Here is an 18028-nt window from a genome sequence, read left to right as displayed (position 1 = left end):
CTAACTCCCCAAATATATATTATATTTCAAAATACACACACACACACACACACACACACACAATACACATACATATACACACACAAAACATACCTATATCTACATGACACGTAAGCAAATTTACCAAACCCTCTCCCCCCTATATAAAACGCAGGCAAATCATCCAAAATTCTGAGTAAAACTAAAATTATTTTGAAATGGAAAAAAATAATTTCATATTCAAAAAAGTTTCGAGCTTTTTACCTTCTTCATTCAGCTCTTGCCAGTTTCGATCGTTACCTGATGTTGCAGAAGGTTCCATTACCATCACAAAAGCAAACAAAAAAATTCTTCATGAAATTGACCACTCTTCTTTTTTGAATAAATCTCAAAAACCACCCCAAAACTCTTCGAAACCTTCCAAACAAACCCAAAAGAAGAATGATCAAGAATGCAGAAAAGGTGGTGGCCCTGTGGTTTCTATTAACCACAGCTCGTCGTCTTACGGCGGATGGTTCACCAGCAGCGACGAGAAAGCCCGGCCCGATGACGTCAGCATGTCGTCAAACTCCGGCGACTCCTTCCGCCTGAAAACCAGCCGGAGATTCAGAAGATGCGAGGAGATGAAGAGCATCGACGAGACGGGCCGCTGCTCGTTTTCTTCTTCATTCGCTTCGGCCGACACAGTTCTCAGCAAATGCAGCCGGAAAACAGCTCCCGCCGCCACCGCCGCCGCCAAAAAAACCACCGCCGCCGCCGCCCCAAAAAAATCAAGTAAAAAAAAACCCTTCCCAGAATATAATCTGTCCTCCGATCACATATCAACCCAGCTCTACTACAGCAAAGGCGGCGGCAGGGATTCCGGCAAGAATCTCCGGCGCCGGAAAACCACCAAGAGCCGCCGGAAAGTCAAGAAAAGTCGGGAAAAGTCGAGTTTCGAGTACGGCGGTTCGTTGGTGGGAGAGAGTTACGCGGTGGAGAAGAGCTCGAGTGATCCGCACGGAGATTTCAGGGCATCCATGGTGGAAATGATAGTGGAGAAACAGATTTTCGGTGCCGATGATTTGGAGAGGCTGCTGCTTTGCTTCTTGAATTTGAATGCGACGTCGTATCATGGGATAATATATCAAGTTTTTACTGAGATTTGTCAAACTTTGTTTGCTAATTGAACTCCCTCCCTACCTAATTTCTTTTAGGATTTGGTTTTTAATTAATTAATTAATTAATTATTATTATTATTATTATGTACATTAATGTTATTGTTCTTTTTGGTTGATTTTTTTTTTTTTTTTAAATTCAAGGAAAAAAATGTTATCAAATTGATTTTTTTTTTCTGATTTTTTTTTATTAGTGCATGGGAGCAAAATATTGAGAGCCAACTTTAATCTTATGTACAATAGAACATCGATAAATTAATAATAATGTTGCGATGATTTAATATTTCACTAAATTAATACAATTTTATTAATCACTACTGTATTAATTTATAGAGGTTTAAATGCAGTTTTATAAAAAAAAAATGACGAATGAGATTTGAATTTGAAATATTTTTGCACGTTGTATTTGTATGGTAATATTTATATTTAAAATTCTACTATATAAAATTTGATAGTCAACTAAACATAACTACAGAGCTCTTGAAACTTAATTTAGTGCTAAATTGTTTAATCAAGTTGTGGAAACTGGAATGGAAATATCGAAGTTTGCTGATCTTAATACGATTTTTTTCGATTTTTCGTTACAATGTTTTTCATTATGAACTACGAAAAATATGAGTTTTGGTTTCTTTATATCGAAATTGATATAAATATAAAGAATTCACATTTCCTATCCGTTTTTTTTTTTTTAATTTAAAAAATAGTTCCACATATGCACTAATCGATGATATCAATAATGTTAGATTTTCTTATGTATATTAAATTATATGTGAACTTAAAAAAATTTGAAATATCCGATCCAAAATAGTTTGCTTTTGGAAGAAGTTTTTTTTATTTCAATTTTGTTAAAGTAGTTTGATTGGGCTGTGGCCCGACATATGTGTAGAATTGGTACCGGGCTTTTATGCTTAGATTTGGTCTTTCCTTAAATGGGTAACGCTATATAAATATGGGCCGAGTACGAATACATGATAGCCCATTTAAATAATCATTTCAGTTTCGAACACATATTATAAAATTAAATAAAAACTAATGACAATAAAATAACATCGTGCGGGGATAGCTTAGTTGGGAGAGCGTCAGACTGAAGATCTGAAGGTCGCGTGTTCGATCCACGCTCACCGCATTTTTTATTTTTTTTAAATTATCTTACTGATATTTGCATCCTTGATGCATCAATTCAAATTTATTTTCATACATATATACTAATGTTTTTTTTTTTTGACTAAAACATATATACTAATGTTTAATGGCTTTAATTCATGTAGAAAATAATATCAGAAATAAATTCATTGTTAACTATTTGTGTAATTGAAATAATTGAAAGATCGTCACAACTCACATGCATTATTTACTTGAGTTTATACTATGCTACGTATATATATTGGGGTATATCTTTACAATTCATATACATATACACACACCTTTTATTTCCCGGTGCAATCTCCATAGAATGTAGCATAGAAATAACTATTTTGTTCGACTATTCGTCGGCTAGTTGGTAATAAATTTGGTCGAACAAAATATGCCAGCTTGATGGAAAAGCCATTAGCAAAAAGTAGAGGAAAAAGGAAGAATAATTGATAATTATAGATAAATAAAAACCCGAAAACCCGAAACCCGAAAACCCGAAACCCGAAACCCGAAACCCGAAAACCCGAAAACCCGAAACCCGAAAACCCGAAAACCCAAAACCCGAAAACCCGGGTTCGATCCACGCTCACCGCATTTTTTATTTTTTTTAAATTATCTTACTGATATTTGCATCCTTGATGCATCAATTCAAATTATTTTCATACATATATACTAATGTTTTTTTTTTTTGACTAAAACATATATACTAATGTTTAATGGCTTTAATTCATGTAGAAAATAATATCAGAAATAAATTCATTGTTAACTATTTGTGTAATTGAAATAATTGAAAGATCGTCACAACTCACATGCATTATTTACTTGAGTTTATACTATGCTACGTATATATATTGGGGTATATCTTTACAATTCATATACATATACACACACCTTTTATTTCCCGGTGCAATCTCCATAGAATGTAGCATAGAAATAACTATTTTGTTCGACTATTCGTCGGCTAGTTGGTAATAAATTTGGTCGAACAAAATATGCCAGCTTGATGGAAAAGCCATTAGCAAAAAGTAGAGGAAAAAGGAAGAATAATTGATAATTATAGATAAATAAAAACCCGAAAACCCGAAACCCGAAAACCCGAAACCCGAAACCCGAAACCCGAAAACCCGAAAACCCGAAACCCGAAAACCCGAAAACCCAAAACCCGAAAACCCGGGTTCGATCCACGCTCACCGCATTTTTTATTTTTTTTAAATTATCTTACTGATATTTGCATCCTTGATGCATCAATTCAAATTATTTTCATACATATATACTAATGTTTTTTTTTTTTGACTAAAACATATATACTAATGTTTAATGGCTTTAATTCATGTAGAAAATAATATCAGAAATAAATTCATTGTTAACTATTTGTGTAATTGAAATAATTGAAAGATCGTCACAACTCACATGCATTATTTACTTGAGTTTATACTATGCTACGTATATATATTGGGGTATATCTTTACAATTCATATACATATACACACACCTTTTATTTCCCGGTGCAATCTCCATAGAATGTAGCATAGAAATAACTATTTTGTTCGACTATTCGTCGGCTAGTTGGTAATAAATTTGGTCGAACAAAATATGCCAGCTTGATGGAAAAGCCATTAGCAAAAAGTAGAGGAAAAAGGAAGAATAATTGATAATTATAGATAAATAAAAAAATAACCGAAAGGGCTAACTAAAGAAGAACGAAATTGACTGGCTTATAATTGGTAAAATATAATTAGTTGGTGGGCTAATTCACTTTTCTTATGCTTCAACAAATTAAGAAGCTATTATGTCAAATATTTCACCAAGATCTCAACTTGATTCTTGATAATGTATGGAATCTATCGTTTCGATTTCAAACGTGATTTTAACTTTTCTCTAATTTTTTTTGGCAAATATTCAAAAAAACAAAACAAAAATTGTTGTCCTTTTAAGTTAGCTTTGTAATCCAACTTGAATCAGCTAGCTATAATGAATATAGATGACAAAGTTATGAATGAATGAGTTACGTTTTGAATTTTAGATAACTCAAACGTACATCAAAATTGTGGTCAGTGTTGATTGATTCATATCTTTCTCATCTAATATCCAATCTTGATGATTAACGCTGTTGGAAAGCTAACTCAAAGAATTACAAACTTCTCATTTCGTTTTTTTTCAAATTCAACCAAAAAAGTGGTCAAAATCACGTTTGAAGTTGAAACAATATTATTATTGAAACTAAAACGACATTTTATCGCATCCCGATGTAACTTTATATGTGGATCAATTATTGTGTGTAGTGCTGGTAAAACCATGGGCAGGAAAATTAAAATTTAATCCCATTTTATAGGAGAATATTCTACAAATTAAAGATTCTTTAATTCACAATTTTTGCTTTACTCCAAAATTCTCCTGACCGTAGAGAATGCGCATATGCAGCAGAAGAGATAGGTTCTAAAAACAGCAAAATATTCAAAAAAATAAATAAATAAATAAATAAAAAATTAAAAAAAAAAATAACCATAACTGGAAATATTCAACATAAAATTAAAACACAAGCACAAAAATTAAAAGTGAAAGTGCATTTAAATGATTTAAAAAAAATTAAAGAGGTAGAGAGAATCATTGCTTCATTGGCCTATTGTATAAAAAAAATTATAACACTAAGTAAAATGCAATGTGAATATTTTAATGCAGGCTAGCTAGCACAAATGCATGTGATTTTTGATTTTTTTTTTATAAAACAAATAAGGTATGTATATATTACAAACTGTGTGTAATTTATTTATTTTTTATCTTTTTTGATGTAATATTTTCACTAGATTTACATGAGGATCATCGTCAGAATATATATACTTTTTCAAACACATGGAGAGTAGAAAAAATTCATTAGGTTTTTAATTCGTTTTGGCAAATTCGCATATTGATTTTCGGCAGATACTTAGATTCCATGTTTTTTTCAGAGACTTGTCCCAATCAAACATGCATATTCAATAAATACATTTGTTAAAAGAAGAAAAACAAACACATATTCTTTGATTTAATTTTTGTTGTTTTGCTGTTTTTTTTTTATGTCACGCGTGATGAATTCACATAAGTTAATATTCGATAAATTAATAACTTCATCTACGTAATATGGTTTCTCGGTCTCAACTTGAGGACAACGTATCAAAAAATATATACGGTAAATTAATAGAAATTTTGCTCGTCACGACCAACAATATTAATTTGTAGAGGTTTAACTGTAGATATACGAAATGTGAAACGACCCGATTTTCACGATCATGTGGCGTTTGTATAAGATCCTACATTGCTTTGGAAGGAAACACGAGACCAATAAAAAGGGAGATTTTGTGAGATAAGTATCTTCAATATTGAGAAACAAAAAAAAAAAAAAAAAAAAAAAGAAAAAGAAAAGCTCATCACTCCCAAAAAGTAAGATATATAGATACTCCATGATCATTTTACAGTACACACACACACAGACACACAGTGCTGGTTTCTTCTATGTGTAGTTTCTGGAAAATAAAAAAAAAAAAAAAATTAAAAGGAAGATATATTATCAAAAGTACCCTTTTGCACTTTAAAGAGAATCTAGTGGAGGAATCGTGACTGAGAATATATATAATGGACATTTCATTTTTGTTTTTATTTAATTTTTCTAAAGAATTATTATACATACATATATGTATATATATAATGCACGCAGGAACACACACAGTGAGTGGTGTGAAATGATGTTTGTGTTATTACATTACATGGTGAAGATGATGATGTGTCACTTTCATACATGTACTCAAAGCTTTGCATGCTTTCCCCTTTTCTTGCATGTTATGTTTAAAGCTCCTCCACCCCAAAGATTCTGGAATTTTTGTGGGCCCTCTTTTTCATATTTATACATTTATATAATTTATACAAATAAACGAATTAACGAAAAATTAAAGTGCACCGGATAAACTTTCGATCTCTTTCTCCAACAATTAATTAACTTGGATATATATTTGATCATTGGTTGTACTAAAAGAAAATTATGTTATAAGTCGGCAACACTATATATAATTTTCCTCTGCGCTTATTAACAAACGAAAACGAACATGCGGGTTCAAAAAAACTAGCAAAAGATCGAAAGACCGGCATGAATTCTTCATATATATATGTATTATATATAAGTTATTGAATATAATCGACAAAATATCTAGACGACTAGATTTACCGAAATCAGGAACAACCTGGCAAACACGTCGAAATCAAGGCACTAAATAATATTACCCTGTCAGCATTGATCTTATCAGAAAGTAGCTACATATATATATATATATATATATATATATATATATATATATATATATATATATATATATATATACCAAAATAAATAAATTTATGACTTAGGTGCAAAGTTGGGTGAAAATATAAATTAGGTTAAACTTTTATGACTTTGTCACAGACTCACATATATACATACATACATACATACCTACACTGTATGTATATCTATATATATGCCTTCATTTTTATGACAGACAGACATTCCTCTCAGCAAGCAAGCTATAAGCAAATTAAATGAAATCAAAATTAAACCAAATTAATGATGACAAGAATTAATCCCAATCATTAATTATAGACGAAAGAATATATAGTTTGATCATCATTGATTTATAATAACACCCCAACCATTCGATCAGATGTTGACCCCTTCACCTAATTCAATATTACATTGGTCCATACCCCCCACCCCCCACCCCCACCCCCTTGTAAACACACACACACACACACACACACCTTTGTTACACACATATACATCCATACAGCTAATGTGATATATATATTTCTAATTTTCTGTACAGGACCACTATGAATATATCAATTGAAACAAGGGTTTTGTTTTAATTTTAATTTTAATTTTTAAATTTAAAGAAAATAAATAAATAAATATGGGATGGTGGTGTAATGAGTTTGCATGTGCAGCATGTGTACGTACGTAAAAGGGGATATATGTCAGATGAGCCTTCCATATTCATTACCTAGCTAACTAGCTCTTGGACCATTTTTTTCTGGCTTACATTTTCTTCCTCGTCAAAACCCTAATTATTGTTATTTTTTATTTAATTAATTAATGATGATTAGGGTTTGGTGATTGGTTGGGAATGATTCGAATTAAAATTTATTATTAGGGTTTTCATCCACCCCTGAATACTATTCCAGCATTACCAGCTTGTAAGTTAATGGGAAAAGTACTTATTGAAAGCGATTTATAAGATTGATTTTACTAATGTCCTAATTCAGGGCTCCTGTCGGTATATATCATAGAAGCTGCATTCAAATTGAGTTATTTGCTCTTCAATTTTTTATTATTTTTTTTAATTATTTGAATTTGATAAGAGAAGATCAAATTTCTTTTGAGTTTATATAGTTAGGCCTCGTTTGGCTGAGGAAGTTAGCCATAATTAACTAAATAATTGGACTTTATTTTATGTTTGCTATCCTCAGTAACTTGTAGGGTCGACCCGTGTATATATATATATATGTTATTATGGTACCAAATCCATCAAAATAGCTCAAGAATGAGTTGGAATTGAGAGCTGAGTATTTAAGAATTTCCAAACAAGTTCTAACGAAAACTCAATTATTTTATCGAACCCCTGAACATTCAACGAAAAAACTACCTAAAATAAAAGATGAGGCATAATAAACCAGATAACATAATATTTGGTGATCTCCAACAAGTTATTGGAGATACCAAACATTAAACAAAATCCAATTATTTTATTAATAATGACTAATCTCTCCGACCAATCGAGGCCTTAAATAGGATGATCCTAATCATATGCTTAGAAAACAAGCCACACAAAACTTGTAGGAGAACTACAAGCATATGTACGTAATTATCACTAATTAATTCATAATTATTATGCACAAGTTTGAGTTATGATTATGAAGTATAAAAGCATGCATGTGGCTCAAAAGCAATTCTAGACCAGCGGCTAGTGGTCTACTATCACTTTGCCAACTCCTATAAATATTGGCCCTAACTTAATTAATACATTAATTAATTACCTTAATTAATCACTTCCCAATTAATTAATTATTTATTCCAAGAACACTAAAAGCGCGCTTTGTTTCAGAACTTGCTAAAGGTGCTACTAGAAATGCACGCTTTTTGCTCTAAAAAAGGAAAACGTTATATGTATTTCTACTTGTGTCATTTCCAAAAAAAAAAAAGACACTTTCGTGATAATTTTATACTACCTTTGGGTGTTATTTATTAATTTTTATATTCTATTGAAATTTAATTAATAATTATGTTGAGTGGGAAACATTTGAGCTAAAAAATATTGATTAATTAATTAATCAATTCGTAAAATGATGGGATGATACTTATCTATTTGGATCAAGCGCAAGAATAATTCCCATTCACTCCCCACTTCTCATCATATTTATTTTCTATTTATTCGAAATTTTATAAGCTTTGTAATAATATTATATTATATCCTACTTTAAAATAATTCAAGTGTGGAACTTTCCATGGTATGGCACTTGATTTTTTCCTCTTTTTATTTATTTATTTATTATATTAATTATTACGCATAAAATATCAGTTGGCGTTATGTAGGAGGATACTGCAAAAGTGCAAATCACTAAACAAAAAAAGAAAAAAAAAAAGATGTATGTGTATTAATTTGTGATGAAGGGCAATTAAGTAATTTTACACGAATAATAAAAATCAAGTATTCCAATTTATTTTGTTACAATCTTAGCTGATAATCAATCTAGCACATTCGATTTTGGTTTAATTTTGGACAAATTACGGCCAGCCCCTGATGTAAGCTCAAATTACAAATAAATCCCTCACGTTCGGATAAATTGCAATCACTCCCCCCAACTATGTATAATCTTACGAAAAACTCCTTCATTTACTAGCTAAATGTGACACCGTAAGGATGGGTGTGCAATTACCCAAATATGAGAGATTTTTTTTCGTAATTTAAACATATTTCAGGGGTCTGGCCGTAATTTGCCCTTTGATTTTTAGTGGTCCTATCTACTACTTGGTATTGCAATCATTCCCCATCCAAATTGGCAGAAGTATTAAAACTTGCACTAAATGTGCTAGTGATCATATAGAATTTTGGTACCAAAGTTTCACAATCAAAACTTTGGTATATATAATAATTATTATTTCGAGTCACTTCCATACATTCCCTAATGCCCACACAACCAACCAATCTCACATGCCTATTAATTCACAATCACAATTTACAATATACCAAAGTTTATAAATAATCAAATCATTCTAATGAAATCAATACATTATCTCAATAACAATACCCCTAGTCACAATCCACTAATTAACAATTAAAATTATTATTTGCTCTATTTCAAGAATCGAACTACCCTAATAACGATCATTGAGATGATGCACTGGGTCATATACACCGGATACCCACTAAGCACATAGTACATGGGCTGATAATCACCCACATATTTCATCGGATGTAGCATCAAATCAACCCCTAACAACTAATAGTCAAAACCTAATAAACTAGAGGAAATTTTTTCAATGTACAATAGGGATTTCACCTCAATACATAAACCCTACAAGCACATGAATTAATTTCCTATCTCTAAATTAAAAACCTCTCTTTCATCCTCAATTTGTTGGAGCTTTCCTCATTGTACCAACTTTGTATCACCATTTTTTTTCATCATTGTCCATGTTAATTCTACACATATATATGTATATCCAAAAAAACTAATTGCTAACACAATTAATTAATCAGAAATTTATATATGTTTTTGAATTGAATATGGCCAATTAGAAATGGTTGATAGATGCTTTGCTTCTTCAATCCAACACCTCTCAATATCATCCGCAATGTTTTTCGAATCAATCGACGCGCCGAGAAGGCCGCGTTTGGTGAACCCCACCGCGTAAAGACCGTATTGCCCTTTCCAACCGTTCGGGAACGGCCTTCTCGGGAGGCCGTCTTTCTCCGAGAACATCTCATTTTCCTGCAAGATTACATCGAGCCAAACACGCCTTTAGCTTTCTTGATTAAGTACATTGTACTTGCTAATGTATCTACTTATAAAAAAAAAAGGGACCATTTTTTGTATTAAAAAGTAGCATTATTAATTAATTAATTGTTACCTTTAGCCAACATGGTACATTGCTTTTGTAGCCAGTTGCTAGAACTATTGCATCAAAATTTTCTATACTTCCATCCACAAATTCAACTGATTGATGCCTTAGTCTCTCGATGCTTGGCCGTATCTATATATACATATACATACAAAAGAGCAAACATTTTTAGTATATCGAAATTAAATAATTATTATTGCCGATTTAGAAACATGTTAATTAAAGATTAAAAATTACTTTTTTTTTTTAATTTTCCAAGAAAAGACCAACCAAAGATGCTTAAAGCAAAAATAAAAAAAAAAATAATTAATAAAAATAAAAAACCTAATCTCAACCAAAAAACAAAAGAATCCCTTTTATCCCTTGTTTAATGTTTGGACAAAACTGGTGATTTTTGTCACACTGGAAAACAAAAATAAAAAAACAATTTACTGTTCATCAAAGCAAATCAATGATTGATAAAAGAAAGACACTTGCAGTAAAGTTTTTTTTTTTTTTTGTTTTTTTGGAAGTGATAGATGTTAGAGCAAGCAATGAGGAGTAAGTGTACCTTGATGTCACCACTTTTGATCTTGTCAAGTGTTCCGACATCCAAAACGGGTGTTTTGCCGGAGAGGCTCTTGAGCTGGAGCGGGCCGATGTCGGGTCGATCAAGCCCGAACCGACCCGTATCACCGAGTATGACCCGTGAGACCACTAACAAGAACCGGTCCACAATGCGCACGGGCAACCACTTTAGCAACCACATGGACAGCCCGAAAGTCGATCTTCCTAGCATATCTCGTGGTAGAATGTGCACCTTCATTCACCATCATAACATTCGAAAAAGCAATCAATAATACGAAATAAATCAAAATTATTAAATAAAAATAAATAAATAATGCTCAAATATAATTTTTATGAAGCAATTTTTTTGCGCATGCTTGAGTATTCCAAGAAAGTTTAAAAAACATTAAGGATATATGTTTCTTTTTTCTGCAACTAAAGGGATGAACTTTGTGTGGGTAGTGGTCCGTTTGGTTAGTTAATTCATTAATTAACATAATAAAAAATAAAAAATTAACCTTTGAAACTTGTGAAAAATAACATGTTTTCTTGGGTAAAAATTAGGGTTTCTAATTAATTTTTTTTTTGCAAAAATATATTAATTCCCATGCAAATACATACACCACTAGTGTGTGCACCAATTCATTTAACTCTATTGAAAATCTTATTCTTTTATCACTTAAATGAAGAAAAAAAAAATCTAAAATTTTTTTTTTTAAAGAAAAAAAAAAAACACAGAAACACGCAGTGGAAGGTGTAGAAAAGCTTACTGTATCCCTAACAACAAGGGAAGGATTAGAGCTGTGATTGCAGAGATCCAAACAGACTTCCATGCCGGAGTTTCCGCAACCGACGACGAGCACTTTCTTCCCTTTATACACACTCCCACTTCTGTACTCACTCGTGTGCACCATGTCGCCGCCGAACTCCTCCGCCCCTTCTATCTCCGGCACCACCGACTCCGCATTCTCCCCCGTCGCCGCTATCAGCCACCTACAAACATACTCAACTTCCCCCGCCGCCGCCGTTGTCCTCACCCTCCAGAACCCGAGTTTCTTATCAAACTCCGCGCTCGTCACCGCCCGGTCGAACACCGGGCGGATTTCGAACCGCTTGGCGTACGACTCCAAGTAGAGGATGAACTGCTGCTTGGTGGGGTACGTCGGAAAATCCGCCGGAAAAGACATGAGCGGCAGCTCGCAAAACTGCTTCGGCAGGTGGAGCTTGAGTCGGTCGTAGGTTTTCAGCTGCCACAGAGATGCTATGCAGCTGGATCTCTCTATCAACAGCGACGGCACCCCCTTCGCCTTCAGGCACGCCGCCGCCGCCAGCCCCGACGGCCCCGCTCCGACGATCACCGGACCTGGTACCCACACGCACCTTTTCGAAACCCCGAAATCTACGCTGCAGTAGGGATCGTGCGCCGCCTTCCCCTCAATTTCTCTCAGGTAATTATCCGCCATCATTAATTTAAATTCAATTAATTAAATCACCAAAAAAAAAAAAAAAAAAAAAAAGCTGAAAGTGGTGAGTGATAGAAGAACAACTATACGTATACGTATATATACGTGTATATATATATATATATATATATATATATATAGAGAGAGAGAGAGAGAGAGTGGTATAATCCAAATGGGTGGGTTTTAGATAACGAGAGAGGAGTGAAAATCGGGGGAAAACAACCGTGTTGTTTGGAATTCTGGATAATTAGTCAATCCATCGTCCGGGTTTATCTAATCTCAAAAACAGGATTCAAAATTCCCCTGAAGAAATGGGAATTGGAATGGATAATCCGGAATTTCTTATCCACGATTTTTGATTGAATCTAATCTATTTTCTTCAATCGATCGGAGAACAAACACCACGGAGTCTGATCAATCACCATTCACTGCTTGGCTTGTGTTTATATATATATGTGTGTATGTATATATGTGGTGATATTTAACACACATGTATGTATATATATTTTTGGAGGAATTGAATTTAATTGGTAGAAGGGAGAATTGAAATGAATTCACTGCGGGTGGGGTATTATATAGTGTATGTTGTGTGTGTGTGTGTGGAGATCAGGAACAGTGATTTTAAGCTGTTAAGTGATTTGAATAAACTTATATGTAAGTACTTTTTAAGTGTTGTATGTATTTAATATTTTATTATTATAAACGTGCTACCTCCAATCACATCACTGGTAGTTAGTTAATTAGTTTGTGCCGAATTTTTTTTTTAATTTTTTTTTTACTGTTTTAAATTGGTCGATAACCTTGTGTATGAAAACTACCGTTTTCATCCCTCAAGTTTGTATGGATTATACATTTGGTCCTTATGTTTTGAAAATTTAACACTTTTGATCATTTTCGTCAATTTACCGTTATTCCATTAGTTAAGTTAGTGATAAGAACACACTTGATTCTGTTAGTACTAACGTACAAGACTAAAAGTGTTGAATTTTTAAAACACGAGGGACCAAATATGTTTTTTGTGAACATGATTAGGACCAAATGTGAAATTTGTTCAAACCTGAGAGGTTTATAGTAGAATAATTTTTTGTTTGAGTGAAAAAGCTAGATCCAATTTCGTTCCCCGTTTCTTTTAGAAATTTCAGAAATTGGAATTCAAAAAAAAAAAGGATTTGAATCGGCGGAATTCGAACTTTCTGTTTCATGTAATATGAAATAAGTAAATAATATTGAAACTATGAGTAATTACTAATTTTTAGTCAAAAAAAAAAAAATACGATCAATTTTTTTTTTTTTGAAAATTAAAATCAAATTATAAATCTAATATCTATTCGAATTTTTTTCTTTTTAAAGAAAATCAAATAACGAATTTTCAAAATTTGGAATAAAAAATATCGTTCTAAAGAACAAAATAAATATAATATTTACTATTTTGTAGGTATAATCTGTTGCAGAAGTGTGCAGTACAATAATGATTTGAATCATTTGATTACACACGGATCAATGACGTCACCATATCCGTCATTTGCGAAATTCAGGAGAAATCATTGGATGACTAATTATAGGTTACATAGTTTAAATATTATTAAATCAAAGATTAATTAAGAACAATTAATAATTAGATTAGCGCAACGTTTATTATTAAAAAAAATATTAATTAATGATTATGAATGCATGGTTGGCATTGGGTTGGACTTTTGTTTAATGGATTGGGCTGGGCAGGTATGCATTGTTCTCACTCTCTTTCATCTTTCCACTCAACACCATTACTTTTTTTTTATTTTTTAATTATTACCAAAAATCTAAAACCACTAATTATTATTATTATTAAAACCTTTTCAAATAAATATATATATATATATATATATATATATATATATTTTAATTATTTTTTTTAAATCAACAAATAAACATTTACCTAAATGTGTGTGTGTGTGTGTAGAATTTGAAGTTTGAACAACATGATTGTGATTTGGATCGACCATCACTATAGATTTTTTTTTTCTCTTTTTCCATTAAATTAATTAAAACTTCAATAAATGTTTTGACAAGTATATAATTTCCATTCTTGGATCTTAGAATTTTCAATGGCAATTGACACCTATTTTTTGAAAAATGTTTTAACAATTTAATATTTAACTTACTATGTCTTTTTCTTTAATTTCCTTTTCGAAATTAATGTCGTCATTAGATCCTTATCCGGGCGTCGGGTTTAGATGGCCGATAAAATGTTGCACATGGTGAAAAGCATCAGGTGATTTTGCACCGTAGATCAATGGTGCAGAATCACTCAGTGTATTTTACCGAGTATAGCATCTTCAAAATTGGGTTTAGATCATGCAACGTAGGGAATGTCGGCACAATTATATAGGAAGATCACTTTAATTTCAATAAAATTTAAAAAATTGCTAATTGTTCTAATATATATATTTATTTTTTTTAGTTTAGGGGCTCTTGTGAATCCCATGGGGCAACAGAAAAACAACTTTGTCCTTGAATAAAATGAATTTGTCCAATCCAAATTGTGTTAAGTTGTTGAATACTGTTCTCTTTTTTCATTGCAATATATCTTTAATTTGGATGACACATTATTCCACATATTCATAGTATTTATAAAAAAAAAATAAAATAAAGACATGATATATATATTTATTTATAATATATACTTACAATGATTGGATATTTTTTCTTGACAAGACACAGTTGCCCTTTAATTTAACAAGCATTATGTAAAGTTCTTGAAACTTGATCTTTGTTGGAGCAATGATATTATTATTTTTTTTTAATTAATTTAATTATTGTCTTTGGAAGGAATGGACTTAAATGCATTATTACTTAGTAAAAATTTAATTGAAATTATGAATTTTATATATATTAATTAAAGGAGTGGTGTCCTAATTGAGGAATGATTACACATTAAAAAAAAAAGATGTTACTGAATTTAAGATAATACAAATTTTATTCCTTGTTCCTCTCATTTGGGAACTAAGATTGAGGAGAATCTAGCATCTCTATAGTGTCTATAGGCCTATTAGGCTACTAGGTGTATATATATACACACATACATACACAACAAGTATATATATATATATATACACCTCCGAGTGTGTGTAATTGAGAATGAGAAAGAAAGGGGGAAGAGGTGAAAGCCAGTTTAGTGTGTGTTAGTGTGTGTGTGTGTGTGTGTTTTGGGCCCACTAAATTGGTGCTAGTGGCCACTCATTTCATATGGTATAACAAATTAAAAAAAAAAAAAAAAACATCCCTTAGAAAATAAAAACAAATTAAAAAAAAAGTAGTTAAAAAGATGATATGGGACATATTTGAAGGCTCCTTTCATCTACCCCAACTCAAATTTAAGTAGATGGTCCATTTTCTCTTTTTTCTCGAACCCTACAAATGTTCGTTATAATTCGTTTTACGCTCTACTCGATAAAATTTATTAAATACAGGAAAGAACATTTTTTCTTTTGGTTCCGACTTGATAGAAAGGTTCTAAATTATTAATTCAATATCACCTAATCCAATGTAATCTGATACATATAAATAAATGAAGCCTCAGAACTTATAAGAATCTTCATTGAAGTAATAAAAAAGACAGAGAATCATAAAATGTCCCACACTAATTATGTATGAAATATTTGTAATTATTATGTCCGTGAAATAAAGTATAAAGTAATAAGGTTAAATTACGGTTATAGGATGGAGATAAAATTTATTTAATTTGAGTTTAGATATGCTTAATAGGGTCAAATCAATGGGCATATAATTTCTTTATTTAATGGGTCACGAGCCCAATATTGAAGATTACTGCCAATGAGGCCCAATCACCTTTAAGTAAGGTTTTGGCCTGACAATCTCAATTATTGTATAAATAAATGTTTTAACTCATTTCTTAAGGTAGACCATGTTATCTGAGCAATACTACAACATGTATTCTCTGGACTATTTCTACTATCCGGCTTAGCTTACGTGTTCTATGATCGCAGGTATTTCTAAAATGATCACTGGCTCACTAGCTTGATAACCTTGAGATACCTGCGATCATAGAACACGTAAACTAAGCCGGTGGTTGATTCGGCGGAAACCCCTCCGACACTTAAGTCAGACGTGCGGATAGTAGAAATAATTTAGAGAATACGTGTTGTTATTGCTCAGATAATAGGACGTACCTTAAGGAATGAGTTATTTTTTTTATTTGTACCTTAGTTGAGATTGTCGGGCACAAACCTTACTTGAAGATGATTGGACCTCGGTGACAAAGATCTTCAATATTGAGTTAGAGGCTCATTAAGTAAAGAAATTGTAGACCTATTGAGTTGACCCAATTAGGCATATCAAATTTCTAAATTACATTGAATATTTAGAAAACTAATTTACAGAAGATAAAAATGTGTCCCAATTAACAATATACAATTGCAGAAATAAGAAAAAAAAAAAAAGATTCATATGTATTCATAATTACTTGACCTAATTTAATTTCCACCACTGCACGCGTATTTTTTTATATATTTAATTTGACCTAATAATAAAAAGTCACTCTAGCGTTGACTTCTGAGATTAGTATCATTATTTCTTAATTTGATTTACTAATTGGTGATTAACATTAATGAGCCGAAAGTAATTACTAGTACAATCACGTTATAGAATCTTTTTTTTTCATTTTTGGTAATTAATTACTGGTAATAGATTAATTAATCAAAGTAAATGGGGTCATTAAAAAAATTAAAAGAAAAAAAAAACCCGAGTAGCTTACTTTGGAAGTAGTTAACAAAGGTTCTTTTCAGCAACAAAGCATTAGAAATTAATAATTAATAATTAATAATTAATAATTACTAATTAAATAAATCAAGAAGTGTAAACAACAATCAACATAGGTACAAAGAATGTAACAACTTCAACATGAAGTCTGATTGCACTTAGGAGCAAATTAAAAATGCAATATTTATATTACTAATTGCGTTTACTTTCACCATTAGATTTGAGTAAGTGTAAACACTTTTCAAATAAATAAATTAATTAATTAATAAAATGATATTATTATTGAACAAGGAAATCACACAAGTCAAATCAATTTTCATTTCTGTCAAGTGTAATGAAAACAATCAACCTTAATTCAGTTATGGCAAAGATTTGACTCTGATTAATTATGTCGTAATCTGTCTTATCAAGTTTAATCATGTCTTAATTAGTTTTTATCTGCATGCAAGAGTGCTCTGTATGTTCACGTATTAGTGGTGGAGCTAGAATATAGCCGAGGGGGTAATGGCCCCCCTAACATTTCTCGACTTGCTATTATTTTATGTAAAAGTATAAAAATTTCGTGAATGTCATTCTGTCTCCCGAATTTTAAATTCTGGCTCCCTCGGTGAATGTCATATATTTGTGATGGGAAATATGAGATGATGATGGTGTTTGCAAAAACTTTTTGAAAGTGATTATGATTTTTTTTTTTACTTATAATCTGTTTTCAGGTATTTGTAAAATCAACTTTTGCTTTTGCTTTTCTTAAAGTAATATGCTTTAAGTTATTTTTTTAAAAACACTCATAATCCTGTTTTTTCTATTTAAGATTATTTTCCTAAAAATATTTGCAAACACCCACAACTTCAGTAATAAGCACTTAA

The 18028-nt window shown here is 31.5% G+C and overlaps 2 protein-coding genes and 1 non-coding gene across 3 annotated transcripts; 2 read left to right on the top strand and 1 right to left on the bottom strand.

Annotated features, from left to right (window-relative positions):
* The first annotated feature begins 75 nt into the window (after window positions 1–75).
* On the top strand, window positions 76–1233 carry LOC148772529 (uncharacterized). Its single transcript, XM_088815223.1, has one exon. The coding sequence runs from the start codon at window positions 198–200 to the stop codon at window positions 1146–1148; it is 951 nt and encodes a 316-aa protein (XP_088671349.1). The 5' UTR covers window positions 76–197; the 3' UTR covers window positions 1149–1233.
* Window positions 1234–2189: 956 nt separating this feature from the next.
* On the top strand, window positions 2190–2262 carry TRNAF-GAA (transfer RNA phenylalanine (anticodon GAA)). The gene has a single exon. It is a non-coding gene; the product is annotated as a tRNA-Phe (tRNA).
* Window positions 2263–9508: 7246 nt separating this feature from the next.
* YUC6 (Flavin-binding monooxygenase family protein) lies at window positions 9509–12949 on the bottom strand. The gene is made up of 4 exons (XM_013000566.2): window positions 11712–12949; window positions 10946–11194; window positions 10405–10527; window positions 9509–10265 (listed from the first exon to the last, which is right to left on the bottom strand). Exons 1-4 carry the CDS (start codon window positions 12405–12407, stop codon window positions 10038–10040), a joined length of 1296 nt encoding a protein of 431 aa, XP_012856020.1. The 5' UTR covers window positions 12408–12949; the 3' UTR covers window positions 9509–10037.
* Between the last annotated feature and the right edge of the window lie 5079 nt (window positions 12950–18028).

This window comes from Erythranthe guttata, chromosome 1 (genome assembly GCF_056151865.1).
Source record: "Erythranthe guttata isolate IM_541 chromosome 1, IM_541, whole genome shotgun sequence".
In the NCBI taxonomy this organism is placed as follows: domain Eukaryota; kingdom Viridiplantae; phylum Streptophyta; class Magnoliopsida; order Lamiales; family Phrymaceae; genus Erythranthe; species Erythranthe guttata.
Note: the sequence above shows the minus strand (reverse complement) of the source record. Positions and strands in the feature narration are given on the sequence as shown.